The 12,500-nt window shown below is 40.0% G+C and overlaps 1 protein-coding gene across 3 annotated transcripts in view; it reads left to right on the top strand.

Annotated features, from left to right (window-relative positions):
- ankfn1a (ankyrin repeat and fibronectin type III domain containing 1a) overlaps window positions 1-12,500 on the top strand; it is a 74,290-nt gene that overhangs the window by 55,079 nt on the left and 6,711 nt on the right. For all 3 annotated transcript variants that reach the window (XM_069159906.1, XM_069159907.1, XM_069159909.1), the window contains 8 exons: window positions 789-879; window positions 8,722-8,829; window positions 10,950-11,049; window positions 11,232-11,364; window positions 11,443-11,559; window positions 11,660-11,875; window positions 12,018-12,184; window positions 12,270-12,426. In XM_069159906.1, coding sequence (XP_069016007.1) covers window positions 789-879; window positions 8,722-8,829; window positions 10,950-11,049; window positions 11,232-11,364; window positions 11,443-11,559; window positions 11,660-11,875; window positions 12,018-12,184; window positions 12,270-12,426 — 1,089 coding nt within the window. The remainder of the gene's footprint in view (window positions 1-788; window positions 880-8,721; window positions 8,830-10,949; window positions 11,050-11,231; window positions 11,365-11,442; window positions 11,560-11,659; window positions 11,876-12,017; window positions 12,185-12,269; window positions 12,427-12,500) is intronic.

Genomic DNA, 12,500 nt, shown 5'->3' with positions numbered 1-12,500 from the left:
GCCTTCCTCCCTCCTTCCTCCTGCCTTCCTCCCTCCTTCCTCTTGCCTTCCTCCCTCCTTTCTCCCTCCTTCCTCCCTCTTTCCTCCCTCCTTCCTCCCTCCTTCCTCCTGCCTTCCTCCCTCCTTTCTCCCTCCTTCCTCCCTATTTCCTCCCTCTTTCCCCCTCCTTCCTCCCTCCTTCGTCCTGCCTTCCTCCCTCCTTCCTCCCTCCTTCTTCCTGCCTTCCTCCCTCTTTCCTCCCTCCTTCCTCCCTCCTTCATCATCTTACTGCAGTAAAACAACAACAGGTCAGAGATTCAGTTTCAAGATGGGGATAAAAAATGTGGATGTTTCCACTCTGATATTTTCAATGTGAGATGAACACCAGTTAAAATCAGTCCTGCATCAAACTGACGTTTAAACTTTAAATAATTTTTTTCGTTCTGTTTCTTGATCTTAAAAACAGAAAGTGTAACTGATTATTTTCCAACCGTCTTCTAGATATCAAACTAACGACTGTTCGAGGACACTCTGAATAGAGACGCATTGAAAAGCTCTTTCAGACCTCGGAGGGTTTTTAAACGTTTCAATAAGCGCTCTTCAGTCGGACGTCTGACTCCTCATCTCCACGACTCGTTAACCGACGTCTGACGCAGCGTGAAGTGTTGAGAGTTTTGACATCAACACGACGACTGAAGGAAAGAGGAGGGTTTACTGTTCGGTCAAAAGTTTGTGGACACCTGAGTGAGCTGCAGTACTGATCAGCTGTCCACATACTTCTGGTCACAAAGGTGTTTTTTCTCCTACAGGGTCGCCTCTACTACGTCCGAGTGTCGGCCTACAACATGAAGGGGTGGGGTCCGCCCGCCTCCTCCCTGCCTCCATCTGCTGCTCCATCCAGTGAGTTCACTCTCTTCATCTTCATCACTTCTTCATCTCGGTGACTTCGGCAACTTTCAGCCGTCCTGCAAACTGATGTTTAAACTTTATGTTCATCTGTTTGCTGCTTCATGACTTCAACATCTCATCACTGATATAAAGGTACGTTTATTGATGGTCTAACTTATAATTATAATAAGAAGTAGTGACCAAAAACAGGTCTTCTTGAATCTTCTTTTCTAATGAATGAGGGATTATTTTCAGATGGACCTCCAGAAAACTAATAAGAAGGAGTGACTTTAGCTAACAACACCGAGATAACTGATGGACACATTTTATTCACTTTGGATTTGATGAGAGAAGTTGAATGGGAGTCTATGGAGCCAGAGGCTTTTTGGAGCCGACCTCTAGTGGCACTCGCTGGTATTGCAGCTGAAGACACTTCTGGATCAGAACCATTTTACAGACCTGAAGCTACGAACTCTTTTATACACAGTCTGTAGTTTTATATCCAGTCTGTGGTTTTATATCCAGTTTGTGTTTTATATCCAGTCTGTGGTTTTATATCCAATTTGTGTTTTATATCCAGTCTGTAGTTTGATATCCAGTCTGTAGTTTTATATTCAGTCTGTGGTTTTATATCCAGTCTGTAGTTTTACATCCAGTCTGTGGTTTTATATCCAGTCTGTAGTTTTATATCCAGTCTGTAGTTTTATATCCAGACTGTATCCAGTCTGTAGTTTTATATCCAGTCTGTAGTTTGATATTCAGGCTGTAGTTTATATCCAGTCTGTTTTATATCCAGTCTGTGGTTTTATATCCAGTCTGTGGTTTTATATCCAGTCTGTCGTTTTATATCCAGTCTGTCGTTTTATATCCAGTCTGTCGTTTTATATCCAGTCTGTATCCAGTCTGTAGTTTTATATCCAGTCTGTGTTTTATATCCAGTCTGTAGTTTTATATCCAGTCTGTCGTTTTATATCCAGTCTGTATCCAGTCTGTAGTTTTACATCCAGTCTGTTTCATATCCAGTCTGTAGTTTGATATCTAGTCTGTAGTTTTATATCCAGTCTGTGGTTTTATATCCAGTCTGTAGTTTTATATCCAGTCTGTCGTTTTATATCCAGTCTGTCGTTTTATATCCAGTCTGTACTTTTATATCTAGTCTGTAGTTTTATATCCCGTCTTTGTTTTATATCCAGTCTGTACTTTTATATCTAGTCAGTAGTTTTATATCCAGTCTGTAGTTTTATATCCAGTCTGTGGTTTTATATCCAGTCTGTAGTTTTATATCCAGTCTGTGTTTTATATCCAGTCTGTGTTTTATATCCAGTCTGTAGTTTTATATCTAGTCTGTAGTTTTATATCCAGTCTGTAGTTTTATATCCAGTCTGTGGTTTTATATCCAGTCTGTGGTTTTATATCCAGTCTGTGGTTTTATATCCAGTCTGTGTTTTATATCCAGTCTGTGTTTTATATCCAGTCTGTAGTTTTATATCCAGTCTGTGTTTTATATCCAGTCTGTAGTTTTATAGCTAGTCTGTAGTTTTATATCCAGTCTGTGTTTTATATCCAGTCTGTACTTTTATATCTAGTCTGTAGTTTTATATCCAGTCTGTGTTTTATATCCAGTCTGTACTTTTATATCTAGTCTGTAGTTTTATATCTAGTCTGTAGTTTTATATCCAGTCTGTAGTTTTATATCCAGTCTGTACTTTTACATCTAGTCTGCGGTTTTATATCCAGTCTGTTTTATATCCAGTCTGTACTTGTATATCCAGTCTGTAGTTTTATATCCAGTCTGTGTTTTATATCCAGTCTGTGTTTTATATCCAGTCTGTACTTTTATATCTAGTCTGTAGTTTTATATCCAGTCTGTGTTTTATATCCAGTCTGTACTTTTATATCTAGTCTGTAGTTTTATATCTAGTCTGTAGTTTTATATCCAGTCTGTAGTTTTATATCCAGTCTGTACTTTTACATCTAGTCTGCGGTTTTATATCCAGTCTGTTTTATATCCAGTCTGTACTTGTATATCTAGTCTGTAGTTTTATATCCAGTCTGTAGTTTTATATCCAGTCTGTGTTTTATATCCAGTCTGTACTTTTATATCTAGTCTGTAGTTTTATATCTAGTCTGTGGTTTTATATCCAGTCTGTAGTTTTATATCCAGTCTGTACTTTTATATCTCGTCTGTAGTTTTATATCCAGTCTTTGTTTTATATCCAGTCTGTACTTTTATATCTAGTCTGTAGTTTTATATCCAGTCTGTAGTTTTATATCCAGTCTGTGTTTTATATCCAGTCTGTACTTTTACATCTAGTCTGCGGTTTTATATCCAGTCTATGTTTTATATCCAGTCTGTAGTTTTATATCCAGTCTGTACTTTTATATTCAGTCTGTACTTTTATATTCAGTCTATGTTTTATATCCAGTCTGTGTTTTATATGCCGTCTGTGTTTTATATTCAGTCTGTACTTTTATATCCAGTCTGTAGTTTTATATCCAGTCTGTAGTTTTTTTATCCAGTCTGTGTTTCATATCCAGTCTGTGTTTTATATCCAGTCTGTAGTTTTATATCCAGTCTGTACTTTTATATCCAGTCTGTAGTTTTTTATCCAGTCTGTGTTTTATATCCAGTCTGTGTTTTATATCCAGTCTGTTTTATATCCAGTCTGTACTTTTATATCTAGTCTGTAGCTTTATATCCAGTCTGTTTTATATCCAGTCTGTAGTTTTATATCTAGTCTGTTTTATATCCAGTCTGTAGTTTTATATCCAGTCTGTACTTTTATATCCAGTCTGTGTTTTATATCCAGTCTGTGGTTTTATATCCATTCTGTAGTTTTATATCCAGTCTGTGTTTTATATCCAGCTGTGTTTTATATCCAGTCTGTGGTTTTATATCCAGTCTGTAGTTTTATATCCAGTCTGTGTTTTATATCCAGTCTGTAGTTTTATATCCAGTCTGTGTTTTATATCCAGTCTGTAGTTTTATAGCTAGTCTGTAGTTTTATATCCAGTCTGTGTTTTATATCCAGTCTGTACTTTTATATCTAGTCTGTAGTTTTATATCCAGTCTGTGTTTTATATCCAGTTTGTACTTTTATATCTAGTCTGTAGTTTTATATCCAGTCTGTAGTTTTATATCCAGTCTGTACTTTTACATCTAGTCTGCGGTTTTATATCCAGTCTATGTTTTATATCCAGTCTGTACTTGTATATCTAGTCTGTAGTTTTATATCCAGTCTGTAGTTTTATATCCAGTCTGTAGTTTTTTTATCCAGTCTGTGTTTCATATCCAGTCTGTGTTTTATATCCAGTCTGTAGTTTTATATCCAGTCTGTACTTTTATATCCAGTCTGTAGTTTTTTATCCAGTCTGTGTTTTATATCCAGTCTGTGTTTTATATCCAGTCTGTTTTATATCCAGTCTGTACTTTTATATCTAGTCTGTAGCTTTATATCCAGTCTGTTTTATATCCAGTCTGTAGTTTTATATCTAGTCTGTTTTATATCCAGTCTGTAGTTTTATATCCAGTCTGTACTTTTATATCCAGTCTGTGTTTTATATCCAGTCTGTGGTTTTATATCCATTCTGTAGTTTTATATCCAGTCTGTGTTTTATATCCAGCTGTGTTTTATATCCAGTCTGTGGTTTTATATCCAGTCTGTAGTTTTATATCCAGTCTGTGTTTTATATCCAGTCTGTAGTTTTATATCCAGTCTGTGTTTTATATCCAGTCTGTAGTTTTATAGCTAGTCTGTAGTTTTATATCCAGTCTGTGTTTTATATCCAGTCTGTACTTTTATATCTAGTCTGTAGTTTTATATCCAGTCTGTGTTTTATATCCAGTTTGTACTTTTATATCTAGTCTGTAGTTTTATATCCAGTCTGTAGTTTTATATCCAGTCTGTACTTTTACATCTAGTCTGCGGTTTTATATCCAGTCTATGTTTTATATCCAGTCTGTACTTGTATATCTAGTCTGTAGTTTTATATCCAGTCTGTAGTTTTATATCCAGTCTGTGTTTTATATCCAGTCTGTAGTTTTATATCCAGTCTGTAGTTTTATATGCCGTCTGTACTTTTATATTCAGTCTGTACTTTTATATCCAGTCTGTACTTTTATATCCAGTCTGTAGTTTTATATCCAGTCTGTGTTTTATATCCAGTCTGTGGTTTTATATCCAGTCTGTGTTTTATATCCAGTCTGTGTTTTATATCCAGTCTGTAGTTTTATAGCTAGTCTGTAGTTTTATATCCAGTCTGTGTTTTATATCCAGTCTGTACTTTTATATCTAGTCTGTAGTTTTATATCCAGTCTGTGTTTTATATCCAGTTTGTACTTTTATATCTAGTCTGTAGTTTTATATCCAGTCTGTAGTTTTATATCCAGTCTGTACTTTTACATCTAGTCTGCGGTTTTATATCCAGTCTATGTTTTATATCCAGTCTGTACTTGTATATCTAGTCTGTAGTTTTATATCCAGTCTGTAGTTTTATATCCAGTCTGTGTTTTATATCCAGTCTGTAGTTTTATATCCAGTCTGTAGTTTTATATGCCGTCTGTACTTTTATATTCAGTCTGTACTTTTATATCCAGTCTGTACTTTTATATCCAGTCTGTAGTTTTATATCCAGTCTGTGTTTTATATCCAGTCTGTGGTTTTATATCCAGTCTGTGTTTTATATCCAGTCTGTGGTTTTATATCCAGTCTGTACTTGTATATCTAGTCTGTAGTTTTATATCCAGTCTGTAGTTTTATATCCAGTCTGTGTTTTATATCCAGTCTGTCGTTTTATATCCAGTCTGTCGTTTTATATCCAGTCTGTATCCAGTCTGTAGTTTTATATCCAGTCTGTGTTTCATATCCAGTCTGTAGTTTGATATCTAGTCTGTAGTTTTATATCCAGTCTGTGTTTTATATCCAGTCTGTACTTTTATATCCAGTCTGTGTTTTATATCCAGTCTGTACTTTTATATCTAGTCTGTAGCTTTATATCCAGTCTGTGGTTTTATATCCAGTCTGTAGTTTTATATCCAGTCTGTACTTTTATATCTCGTCTGTAGTTTTATATCCAGTCTTTGTTTTATATCCAGTCTGTACTTTTATATCTAGTCTGTAGTTTTATATCCAGTCTGTAGTTTTATATCCAGTCTGTGTTTTATATCCAGTCTGTACTTTTACATCTAGTCTGCGGTTTTATATCCAGTCTATGTTTTATATCCAGTCTGTAGTTTTATATCCAGTCTGTACTTTTATATTCAGTCTGTACTTTTATATTCAGTCTGTACTTTTATATCCAGTCTGTACTTTTATATCCAGTCTGTAGTTTTATATCCAGTCTGTAGTTTTATATCCAGTCTGTAGTTTATATCCAGTCTGTAGTTTTATATCCAGTCTATGTTTTATATCCAGTCTGTGTTTTATATGCCGTCTGTGTTTTATATTCAGTCTGTACTTTTATATCCAGTCTGTAGTTTTATATCCAGTCTGTAGTTTTTTTTATCCAGTCTGTGTTTCATATCCAGTCTGTGTTTTATATCCAGTCTGTAGTTTTATATCCAGTCTGTACTTTTATATCCAGTCTGTAGTTTTTTATCCAGTCTGTGTTTTATATCCAGTCTGTGTTTTATATCCAGTCTGTTTTATATCCAGTCTGTACTTTTATATCTAGTCTGTAGCTTTATATCCAGTCTGTTTTATATCCAGTCTGTAGTTTTATATCTAGTCTGTTTTATATCCAGTCTGTAGTTTTATATCCAGTCTGTACTTTTATATCCAGTCTGTGTTTTATATCCAGTCTGTGGTTTTATATCCAGTCTGTAGTTTTATATCCAGTCTGTGTTTTATATCCAGCTGTGTTTTATATCCAGTCTGTGGTTTTATATCCAGTCTGTAGTTTTATATCCAGTCTGTGTTTTATATCCAGTCTGTAGTTTTATATCCAGTCTGTGTTTTATATCCAGTCTGTAGTTTTATAGCTAGTCTGTAGTTTTATATCCAGTCTGTGTTTTATATCCAGTCTGTACTTTTATATCTAGTCTGTAGTTTTATATCCAGTCTGTGTTTTATATCCAGTTTGTACTTTTATATCTAGTCTGTAGTTTTATATCCAGTCTGTAGTTTTATATCCAGTCTGTACTTTTACATCTAGTCTGCGGTTTTATATCCAGTCTATGTTTTATATCCAGTCTGTACTTGTATATCTAGTCTGTAGTTTTATATCCAGTCTGTAGTTTTATATCCAGTCTGTGTTTTATATCCAGTCTGTGTTTTATATCCAGTCTGTAGTTTTATATCCAGTCTGTAGTTTTATATGCCGTCTGTACTTTTATATTCAGTCTGTACTTTTATATCCAGTCAGTAGTTTTATATCCAGTCTGTAGTTTTATATCCAGTCTGTGGTTTTATATCCAGTCTGTAGTTTTATATCCAGTCTGTGTTTTATATCCAGTCTGTGTTTTATATCCAGTCTGTAGTTTTATATCTAGTCTGTAGTTTTATATCCAGTCTGTAGTTTTATATCCAGTCTGTGGTTTTATATCCAGTCTGTAGTTTATATCCAGTCTGTAGTTTTATATCCAGTCTGTGTTTTATATCCAGTCTGTAGTTTTATATCCAGTCTGTGGTTTTATATCCAGTCTGTGGTTTTATATCCAGTCTGTGGTTTTATATCCAGTCTGTGTTTTATATCCAGTCTGTAGTTTTATATCCAGTCTGTGTTTTATATCCAGTCTGTAGTTTTATATCTAGTCTGTAGTTTTATATCCAGTCTGTAGTTCCTCTCCATGACGTTGTGTAGTTATGTTGTATAAATGAAGGTGAGTTGAGCATCGTGTCGGTGGTGAAATGTCGTTTGTGGGTCGTTTATAACGTTTTGTTCTCAGGTTCTCCGTTGGGAACATTAGTTTTGTCTCTCTGTCACGACTCCCTTTCTCTGCACATTCAAGTACTTCAGCCTTGAGCTGTGTGTGTGTGTGTGTGTGTGTGTGTGTAGTGTGTGTTTGTGTGTGTGTATGTGTGTATGTGTGTGTGAGAGAGAGTGAGTGAGTGTGTGTGTGTGTGTGTGTGTGTGTGTGTGTGTGTGTGTGAGAGAGAGTGAGTGTGTGTGTGTGAGTGTGTGTGTGTGTGTGCATATGGCAGCAGCAGAGGACAGACAGTGTGTGGGAGTGTGTTTTAAATAGAGTGAAAGTATGACTACACCTCAGAGATGAAATCCACCGATCGTCCAACACATGTTTTCCTCGCGTTCTCAGTCCGCTTGTAAAACTGTCGTATTTTACGTTCTCTCAATTAGATTCATGTGTTTACAACAACACGTCGTGTTGGGGGAGACCAAAACCGTGTTTTGAACCAGGCTGTAAATGTGTTTATTTCTCCTGTAAACATGTTTATTTATGCTGTAAACATGTTTATTTCTGCCGTAAACATGTTTATTTATGCTGTAAACGTGTTTATTTCTCCTGTAAACATGTTTATTTCTGCGGTAAACATGTTTATTTCTGCAGTAAACATGTTTATTTATTCTTTAAACATTTTTATTTATTCTGTAAACATTTTTATTTATGCTGTAAACTTGTTTATTTCTGCGGTAAACATGTTTATTTCTGCGGTAAACTTGTTTATTTCTGCCATTTATGCCCGCTGTAAAGTTTCAGCATGGTGGTCTGTGGGGCTGACTCAGTGCTGGCTCCTCTATTGGACATGGGAGGAACTACAAGTGGAGGTTGCTGCCTGGTCCAAAGTGGTTCTTTTAGCGTGTGGAAACAGCCTTGGTGTTTTTAGATGACCTCAGTGACGTCCAACAGACACGTTAACTGTCCCCTCAGTGTTTGTCCTCTGCTGGTGTTTCCAGACTGGAGGGAGAGTGACGGTCGGGAGCCCAAGAGGCGGGGCCACATCGAGGCCATGGAGCGTCTGCTGCAGCAGGTCCGAGCAACGCACACACACTACTGCTGTGGAGGTGAGTCGGTCCGGAAATCAATCTGAGGATAAAGATGGATGATGGATGGTTGGATGATGGATGGTTGGATGATGGTTGATGGATGGTTGGGTGATGGATGATGGTTGATGGTTGATGGATGGTTGGCTGATGAATGATGGTTGATGGATGGTTGGATGATGGATGATGGTTGATGGATGGTTGGATGATGGATGATGGTTGATGGTTGATGGATGGTTGGATGATGGATGATGGTTGATGGTTGATGGATGATGGTTGTTGGATGATGGATGGTTGGATGATGGTTGTTGGATGATGGATGGTTGGATGATGGATGATGGTTGATGGATGGTTGGATGATGGTTGATGGTTGATGGTTGATGGATGGTTGGCTGATGAATGATGGTTGATGGATGATGGTTGTTGGATGATGGATGGTTGGATGATGGATGATGGTTGTTGGATGATGGATGGTTGGATGATGGTTGTTGGATGATGGATGGTTGGATGATGGTTGTTGGATGATGGATGGTTGGATGATGGATGATGGTTGATGGATGGTTGGATGATGGTTGGATGATGGTTGATGGTTGATGGATGGTTGGATGATGGTTGATGGATGGTTGGATGATGGTTGATGGATGGTTGGATGATGGTTGATGGATGGTTGGATGATGGTTGATGGATGATGGATGGTTGGCTGATGAATGATGGTTGATGGATGGTTGGATGATGGTTGATGGATGGTTGGATGATGGTTGATGGATGGTTGGATGATGGTTGATGGATGATGGATGGTTGATGGATGGTTGGATGATGGATGGTTGGATGATGGTTGATGGATGGTTAGATGATGGTTGATGGATGGTTGGATGATGGATGGATTTGTTTTTTCAGACGTGTTCTGACAATCTGGTTTATTCATGTTGGTTAGATTTAGTTTTGGTTTTAAAGGACCTGTTCAGGTGAACTGTAGAAAGCTTCGACTCACCTGAAGGTCGACTGTGTGGGAAGAAGAAGGAGGAGGAGGAGGAGGAGGAGAAGAAGAAGAAGAAGAAGAAGAAGAAGAAGACTGCAGCTCAGGGAGAAACGATGAAGACTACAATTGTTTGTGTGGAACTTCAATCTCTAAACTTTTCTCCTCACATACACTAACAGAGCGAAGAGGAGGAAGAGGAGGGGGGTGAGGGGCGGGGCCAGTCAGAGTTCGTCCAACTCTTCGTCTGTTTACAGGACGGTAATTATGTGACGCTCAATTAGAGTGAGAAAGATCTGGGCGGTCTGGAGATTGGCATCGCTGGTCCTCTTGGGGCCGGAGGACAGACGGAGGGACGGACGGGAGGAAAAGTAGAGAGACAAACTCGACCCGCTGACCCCAGAATAAAAACTCACGTCCTGAACCGGGTCACCTTAAAACATTTAGAAAGTCTGGACTCAAAGTTATCGACAGTTCGTTCACTGTCGCCACATCCACAAGTTGTCCTCTGAACCAATCAGCAACCATCAGTGATGTCATCATCCATCAGTGATGTCATCATCCATCAGTGATGTCATCATCCATCAGTGATGTCATCGTTGGTTTGTGAACGTTATGAATCCTCCAGTTCAGATTCTGTCCGTCACCATCTTGTTAGTTCGGAGCAGTTTGGAGCAGGAAGTGACCATATTTGGACGAGCTGGGGGAGGAGCCAGAGGTGGATCTGACCGATCTGATTGGAAACCTGACGATACTACGTCCCGCCCACCGATAGCTGTAACCTGACTGCACCACAGGCCTGTCAATCAAACAGACACGCCCCCAAAAACAGGTCTTCTTGAATCTTCTTTTCTAATGAATGAGGGATTATTTTCAGATGGACCTCCAGAAAACTAATAAGAAGGAGTGACTTTAGCTAACAACACCGAGATAACTGATGGACACATTTTATTCACTTTGGATTTGATGAGAGAAGTTGAATGGGAGTCTATGGAGCCGGAGGCTTTTTGGAGACGACCTCTAGTGGCACTCGCTGGTATTGCAGCTGAAGACACTTCTGGATCAGAACCATTTTACAGACCTGAAGCTACGAACTCTTTTACATCCAGTCTGTGGTTCTGACGTCTTTCTTCTTCTCTGGTTCTGGTTCTGGTTCTGTGTTCAGACACGTCGAAGCTGCAGAACCCCAGCAGGAAGCAGTCGGTCTCCAGAAGCCTCAAACATCTCTTCAACTCCTCCAACAAGTTCGTGAAAACTCTGAAAAGGTTTGTTTCTTATCTGTTTGCAGCACATCTGGTGACTGGAACACAAAATATGGAACTTCTGCATCTTTTCTGAAAACATTGTGTAAACAAGTAAAACGGTTGTTTTAATATCATGTAAATTTAGAAGAATTGATGATGTATGTGCAATAAATGATGTTCGGCTCCCCGTCCCGTGTGTTCAGGGGTGTCTACCTGGCGGCCGTCTTCTACCATAAGGACAGTTTGCTGGTGACGGCGGAGGACCAGATCCCCATCGTGGAGGTGGACGACTCGTACAGCAGCTCGCTGATGCAGGACTTCCTCTGGTTCACGAAGGTACCAGAAACCTGCTGAGTCAGCAGAGCAGCCGAGACGAGACGCTGCACTCTAACGACCATCTGTGTGTGTGTGCAGCTGTCCTGTATGTGGGAGGACGTCCGATGGCTGAGACAGAGCATGTCCGTGTCCATGTCCTCGTCCTCCACCCTGCAGGCTCGCCACAAGATGCTGACGGCCGCCGGCCAGCTGCAGGTCAGAACCAGAACCAGAACACGTTCACGTGTCCGTTTCATGACACCTGTCTCACAGAGAGCTCCTTCTGATCATGTGATCGTTCCCGCTCCGCCCACAGAACCTCCTGGGAACCCACAACCTGGGTCGGGTCCACTACGAGCCCATCAAGGATCGCCACGGCAACGTGCTGCTGGTGACAATCCGCGACACGGAGAGCCAGCACTCGCTGTTCAGCGGGAAGTGGATGCATGTGACCAAACTGCAGAGTCAGAGGAAGTCACTGTCCACACCTGAGGAGCCGTACGCACTCGACATCCTCATCATCACCATCCAGGTGAGGAAGGTCGGGAGGGCGGGGCTACGTGACCTGTCACTAACGAGTTCACAGGAAGAGACACGGGACACAAACTGATCGGACTTCACGGGGTCAACACGATGTTCAGAAGGTCAACTGAAGGTTAACTGGTCTCCTGCAGGACATCCTGGCGTACCAGCGGCGCAGCACCCACCGGCTGAACCCGGGCCTGTACCTGGGCTACCTGAAGCTCAGCAGCTCAGTGGACCAGATCCGAGTCCTGGTGTCCCAGCGGAACCCCAACATGCTCTGTCACACGCGCATCCGAGACAACGCCAACGTCTCCAGGTACGCACACACTCCTACGTTACCCACAATGCACCCTGACACGGTCCCAGCAGTCAGGCAGGTGATCGGTGAACGTGTCCATCAGGGAGGAGTGGGACTGGATCCGGACGCTGTCCACTGCCGGAGACAAGGATGGCGAGGAGGCGGAGCCCCGAGTGGAGAGCCACGCCCCTTTACTGTTCTACGAGCTGCAGACGGCAATCAAGTCCCTTCTGAAGCACATCCACCTACCTCTACAGCAGGTAAACACCACCCACCTCTACAGCAGGTAAACACCACCTACCTGTACACCAGGTAAACACCACCCACCTGTACA

Source organism: Embiotoca jacksoni, unplaced genomic scaffold (assembly GCF_022577435.1).
Source record: "Embiotoca jacksoni isolate LCO1_2020_lvr unplaced genomic scaffold, fEmbJac1.0.p SCAF_26, whole genome shotgun sequence".
Lineage (NCBI taxonomy): Eukaryota > Metazoa > Chordata > Actinopteri > Embiotocidae > Embiotoca > Embiotoca jacksoni.
This window is presented reverse-complemented; position numbering and strand designations above follow the sequence as displayed.